General features: G+C 41.2%; 1 protein-coding gene across 1 annotated transcript in view; it reads left to right on the top strand.

Annotated features, from left to right (window-relative positions):
• Positions 1 to 1,244: 1,244 nt before the first annotated feature.
• xkrx (XK related X-linked) overlaps positions 1,245 to 6,991 on the top strand; it is a 22,788-nt gene continuing 17,041 nt past the window's right edge. The window contains exon 1 of the mRNA XM_037675738.1: positions 1,245 to 2,019. Coding sequence (XP_037531666.1) covers positions 1,685 to 2,019 — 335 coding nt within the window. The 5' untranslated portion in view covers positions 1,245 to 1,684. The remainder of the gene's footprint in view (positions 2,020 to 6,991) is intronic.

Raw genomic sequence — 6,991 nt, 5'->3', positions numbered from 1 at the left:
ATGGTCACATTTAGAACATCTAATAAGTAACCCACTTATAAGATGACAAACACATTCCAAAAACACTTTACTTCTATTTTTCCACTATTTTCTTCTCATATTTTATACTTTTTTCTTGACATGCGTAAAAAAAAATCTGTGGTTGCATGGTTTTCCCTTATGTTTTTGTGAAATATGCACCTTTAATTTGTTAAAATATTATCACATTAATGCAGGAAAGATTTATGTGTAACTAAAGAGGTGTGAAATTAAGCTTCAAACCTTTTTGTTTTAACAAGCTTTATTTACCTTAAGAAACTTACAAATAGGTCAAAGCTGCTGATTTGTATTTACTCCTAACTTTTTAACTATTTATTGCAACCATTATTTTAAAAAAGTAGCTTTTTAGTAAACAGGGAATAATTACAGTTTGAAGCACCATATCATTTCTGTTTCAGCACATTTCATTAAAAAGGCTTAACTGTGGATATTTCTTCAAATAGTCATAATGGATTTTATATACATATTAATATAAAGTACAAATTATTTCCATTTTTATTTGCAAAACTTTTAACCCACTACAGCCATTAAAAAGAAGGTAAACGTATCAGGATAATCCTTTTTTTTTTTTTTTTTTTAATTAAAATGTTTATTTACCAGTCAACAGAAGTTTGCACGTGTAATTTTCACTGTGACCACTAGGGGCGGTAGACTAATTAATATAATTTCAAATGTTTACCTTAAATAAGTGATTACAGCAGCTAAGCTTTATTAGAACAGAACAGTGCCCTGATTTTTATTTTATTTTTTATTTCTAATAGCTCCCCTCCAGAAATGTACATGATGTGGTTTTCTAAACCAGTTTCTCAAGGCAGCAACAAATTAAAACTGACGAAGAAGACGCTCAACCGGACGTAGGAGGAAAACCACATTCCAACAACAAAATAGCCGAATGAGTACAGTGAAAACGCAACAAGACGCATAATTGATATTTTGTCAGCCTTTTCGGCTCATTAAGCATTTTTATGTAATTTTCCTCATCCGCTTGGGTTGAAGTTCATTAACGTTCGAGTTTTTTTCTTGGTTCTTCATGCAAATAACTACCTGTTTGTAAATACGTGTAATGTATTAAAAACTCTGCCTTCATTTGCACAATTTTTTTGTACATTTAAATAATTTAGGCACTTTTTAAAAACAATATTTTAAATATATTTTATTTTGAAATGAACTTTCATTTCCGGTGTTAGTCGACGCCATTTTGTGTCACTTTACGCAGCCGTTTCATCAACACAACTCATCATGCAGACACCCAGGCGCTTCTCGGTGTGTTTACAGATAGAACCGACGCTCACCGATTCCCCAGACCAGCTCCGAGTGTGGACGAAGGCCGTCTCCCTGAAGTTTCTGTGGTTTCGACGTTACTGAACTTTTCCCGACCAGCACGCCGACTGGCAGCGGACAGACGGGTCCCTTCCCTCACAAAGCCACTTTAAATCACAGACCCTGCGGAGCGGTGACCGAGCCGAAATGTGGAGGAGCACAATGAAAAGCCGGCGATGATCGAACTGGTGGAAAGTTGGGAGAGACGGCGCGTTAAAGTGGGATGAGCGTAAAACCGAGATGTTTTTGAAGGAGGGTTCGCTTTAAGAAGGGGAGCTGTCCGTCCCGCTCGCGTGCCTCAAACTTGTCGACGTGCGAGGTGGCCATGGAGGAGCAGGACGGGGAGATCACGGACATTGAACGGAGCTCCTCCGTGGATGAGAGCAGGCTGGTGGTGGTGGTGAACCACAGCCGGGTCCGTCCTCCGCTCAGCGTGCTGCTGGCCACCGGGCTCTACTGCGCCGAGTTCGTGACCGCCTCGGTGCTGAGCAGCAGGTACCACAAGACGGACGACACCGTGTGGATGGGCTTCACCATCGCCTTCATGCTGCTGCCCGCCGTGCTCATCCAGTTAACTTTAACCTTCATCCACAGAGACCTGGGCCGGGACCGGCCCCTGGTTCTGTTTCTGCACATGCTGCTGCTCGGACCAGTGATCCGGTAGGTCCAGATGGGGCAGGCGAGATAGAGCTGATTGTTCTGGGTTTCTTATCTCATCTTCAACCACAGTTCAAAAGCAAATGGGCCAAAATGCAATTAGCTGCAAATGTCATTATTTAATTTAATTTAATTCAGTGACAACAGAAGTCATCTCAGGGCACTGCACAGAAACATTCACATATATAAGAACTAAGTTAATCATCTGAGGAGCAGACTGCTTTGAGTTTAACTTCAGCCAGACTCATCTTGAGCAAGCATAAAGGCAACGGTGGAAAGGAAAAACTTCCTCATGAGGAAGAAGCCAACAGCAGAACCAGGCGCGTCTGCAAAAATCTGCTTCTGGGTTTGAGAGGAACAGGAAGAAGGAACGGATACACAATGGCAGGTTGAGAATCACAAGTTACAATAGAAATAATTTCAAGTGAAAACTGTTCCTTTTGTAACAAATCATTTAAAGAAGTGTAGCCAATTTGTCCACAAGTAGTCTTAAGGACAAGTCAACCCTAACTATAGGATTTATCAAAAAGAAAAGTCTTAATCCCAGTTTTAAAACTGGACAATGTGTCAGCCTCACGGACAGAAACTGGAAGTTGGTTCCACAAGAGAGGAGCCTGATAACTGGAAGATCTTCCTCCCATTCTGCTCTTGGAAACTCTAGGAACTGCAAGTAAAAGCCTGCAGTCTGAGAACGATGTGCTCTGTTAGGAAAACGGGGGACGGTACAATCTGTAATACAAGATGGAGCTAGGTTGTTGAGGACTTTGTAGGTTAGAAGTAAGATTTAGAGCTCTTTTATTAATTTGACAGGGAGCCAGTGGAGAGAAGCTAAAACTAGAGATATATCTCTCCTACTAATTCCAGTTAAGACTCTGGCAGCAGCATTTTGGATCAACTGAAGACTTTTTCAAAGAAGTATGTAGCCACCCAGATGATAAACCATTGCAATAATCCAGTCTAGATGCGATAAAAAGCATGAACCAGTTTTTCTGCATCATTTTTAGATAAGATGTTTCTAATTTTAGCGACATTACGAAGGTGGAAGAAGGCGGTTCTAGTAACGTAAAAGAAAAATTGAACTATGAACAAATAAGGTCATTTTGAATTTTGCGGCAGGTGAAAAAAGGTGGGTCAGGTGCAACAAGAAGAACCATCTGGAGAAGCTAACGACTAAGTCGGCCTGTTGTTCTCGTGTCTGAGGCCTTTTTGTTTTAAAACCGAGACTTCTTGCGTCATTTTGGTGGGTCAAATAACAATAGGAGGACGTTAGAGGCTGAATAGAAGTAAAGATGGGCAGAGGTTCTCCAGTCTACAAAAATGTTCAATTATAAGAACAATTTCAGAATCGCATTCCTCAACAGAAGACTGAATATCCCCCTGCAGGTGATCAAATCCAAAGATTTCAAGGCAACAACCAGAGTGAAAGTCAGTACTTGATGCCCATGATCTTCGGGCTCTCGGGCGGTGCTGCGTGCGCTCAGGAACATTTGAACAAATGACCGTTTTCAATCTAATTTCCCTCCTACTGGCCATGAAGGTTCCACGTTCCGGACGGTGCAGTTTGATGCACGCTAACCGTTATCTCGGAGTCGAGCTGCGACCGTCACGTCTGCACAAAACGGCTTGTTTTTGAGAAAAGTCTGCTTAAGACACAACAATTAAAAATTTTAGTAATATTTGGAGCAAAAACAGAAAAGCTTAGTGAATCCGATGCTTTTCTTTCCTTACTGTAAATTAAACATTACAAGGCAATACAACAAAAAAACGATAATTCCTCCTTTTTGGTGGTGCGTTTGAGGTTAATCCCCTAACTGGACGTGCTGCCTCCACTTTCCATCACCGTTTATTGGAAAACAAATGTCTGCAGAGTCCATTAAAGCCCTGCATCTTTGAGAGCTGACAGGATGCTGCAGCAGTTTAAAGTTTATTGATCTGTCTAACAGTATTATAGCTTTCATGGAAGCGTAGTTTATGCAGCATATCACGATCCAGATGGACAGTGTGAGATCTGATGTCCTGATGAAAATAGCAGCCTCCCACGTCACAGAACATGCAGAACATGCAGGATTGTTATAAACCAAAAAGCTCGGCGGTGTTGTGGACGTGAATCTCTGCAGATTAGATCCTCGAACCTTTTTGTTAAATACCCTGCAGAGCTGCTAACTGTCCCAACAAGATACCTTTAGTAACTTATATGACCTTGACCCATGGACAGCAGCACCCAGAGGCTCCAGTCTGTCAGACAGCTGGCTGGATCAGTGGGAAAACAGTGGTGGGAGCAAGGCTGCTCCTTGACAGGTTTCCAGAAACAACATAAAACTTCTGCTTGGAATTCCTGCTGATAAGCCTCGTTAGAAATGCAGCTGTTTTCAAAAGTGAGCTCACACTCTTTTAATAAAAAAAAAAAAGCCTTTATCACAACTTGATCATAATATTTAGGTTCTCATATGAACAATAAATTAGATTGTGTCAAACTGTAGAAGCAGTGTGTGAAAAACACACACGCAACCTAAAGGCTGACAGAATGACTTTTAGTTTATGAGCAGTATCTTTAAAGTACCGTAATATTTGACCCAGTTTGACCATCATACAGCTGCCTGACAGATGGCCCGGGGTGGAACTCTACAATCTGGGTCTTTAAAACCGCGGTCAAAATATGCATTTCAAAAGCGAACTCCAGCGGATTAAATCAAAACTGTTGTTACAAAGTGGGCCGAGGTAGGTGCCATGTGGACAGTGAGATAATGCATGGTGTAAAGTAAGAGTTTTGCCTGCCGTGCACACATTAATGAGCTGTGATTGGTTCACAAAATGGCTGCGCAAAACATGGCTGCACGTCCCACTGGTTGAAAACACCCAGAATTCAGTGAGACTGCAGGTGAAAATTAACTTTTTTTTTTTCCTCATCATTTTGAGTCGTCAGTCTTTGGCAGTTGTGGCCCACTGAGAAACGTTCTTTAAGCCACGCTGCTGTTCATCCTTGAGGCAGTTCATCCAGAGGAGCCATTTTGTTTTAGTCTTTTCCTCTCATGAACTTTAGCTGAGGCCTTTTTCAGACTGACATGTAGCTTTTAGCTTATTTACAGTTTCTCTGACCTTTGCATGTTCTGAACCTGAGCTGAACTTGAAGGGAAGTCCACTCAGGGAAAGATCAGCAAGCGTTGTTGAGCGTTTCCGTCTTATGCAAATCTTTTCTTACTGCAGGATGGATGGCCTATTTTTTTTTAGAAGTGGCCTAATGACCTCTGATTGTTGGACTGTTTCTTCTCTGAGGTCGTTGCTGATGCCTTTCCTTTTTGGCATTGAATCTGAATGCTCCAGAGCTGCAAAGTGTAAACCTTTCTCTTTTTTAGCTTTGCTATGATCTAGCATTAGAATTGAAAGAGTTTATTTTTTTTACGTCTGTCTAAACAAGAGTTTAGTCATCTGGATTAGGTCGCTGTGTGGTCATGGTCAACTCTACCTCAATCGGTTGATTTCAGCTGAAGGTACCTGTTTGTTTGGGTGGTGACTCATGTAGGTGGAGACTTGTACTTGCTGTCTGAACTTTGGTTTGCAAGAGTTTCTTCAGAAGTGGTGCCATGGGTTTACGGTGCTGTAAGAGTTATTTGAAAGGTGTGATCTTTTACAAGAAACTCCACCTGAGCATTCTGTGTATGTTTTGTTGCGATGGATGAAGTTTTGCAGGAGAAATGAAGGTGAAAAGGAGCGTGTTTGTTTGGTCTGTGTTGTGGTTTCAGAGTTGCTGCTGCTGGTTTTCTTTCAGCTGCTTTCTTCTGCAGGGGCCGTCACAGCGAGTGAACTCACACGAACGGTTTGACAAATTGTTTTAAATCGGACGCCCTTCCCGACACCGAGCTGCTGCTTTCTTTTTGATTTCTGCGTTGGCCTAAGAAAAATGACAATACAGTTTTAGAGAGATGCAGAACATTTCTTCATCAGTAACCAGAGTCACAGGAAGAGCTTTGTCTTGTAAATCAAACCTCACTCAGGAAATGATCTGACCATTAAGGCCGAGCAAACGCATCCTGCTGGAGCGCAATCTTTGTGTCATTCAGAACAACACCAGACAAATTACAGTATTATGTTTTCTGTCAAAATGCTGAATTCTAAATGACTTTACTGAAATTAGAAATGACAAAGACAAAAACGCTACCCGAGATAAAAGTAACCTGACTAAGAATTATTGTATTTGATACCTGGATGATTGAGCATGAACTTTAGCAATTGGTAGGTTGATGCCCACCTTCTCTGGGATTTGATTAATGAATGTTTGTAGGTTTAGAGACTAATCTTGTCCAAAGCGGCAAGGGAGCAATTTTATCCACCACCAGGTAGAACGGCGGAGCCAGAGGGTGGCAAATGGTGACCTTGGCCACCATAGATTAACCTTTGGCCACTGCACTGGCCACCCCAATAATTAGGGAAACTACACTTTAAAGCAATATAAAAACTAGAAAACGGTTTCCTCAAATGATAGTGGTGACTGCTTTACATATGCCTGCGGCCATCTTGGATTTTGATGTGACATCCCAGTTTTCATAGGAAGATTTCTTACGCATAGATGGAGCCACACACTAAAATGGAAGTCGGTACCTCACTTATTTTTCAAGTTTTTGCGCGGATTCACGCATTCATGGACGTAGGATTTTTCCACTTCTCCGTTTTATTTCTGCGTTGGGGGAATAACAAAAAGCTAGCTAAATGCAGCAGAAGGCTAGCTAAGATCTAAATGTAACAAAAGAATAGCTACAAGTTAAAAGTAACAAAAAGCTAGCTAAAAGTAGCGGAACGCTAGCTAAGATCTAAATGTAACAAAAGGCTAGCTACAAGTTAAAAGTAGCAAAAAGCTAGTTAAAAGTAGCAGAAGGCTAGCTAAGATCTAAATGTAACAAAAGGCTAGCTACAAGCTAAAAGTTAGCTAAAAGTAGCAGAAGGCTAGCTAAGATCTAAATGTAACAAAAGGCCAGCTACA

This window comes from Nematolebias whitei, chromosome 4 (genome assembly GCF_014905685.2).
Source record: "Nematolebias whitei isolate Nwh7 chromosome 4, NemWhi1, whole genome shotgun sequence".
Taxonomy (NCBI): Eukaryota; Metazoa; Chordata; class Actinopteri; order Cyprinodontiformes; family Rivulidae; genus Nematolebias; species Nematolebias whitei.
Note: the sequence above shows the minus strand (reverse complement) of the source record. Positions and strands in the feature narration are given on the sequence as shown.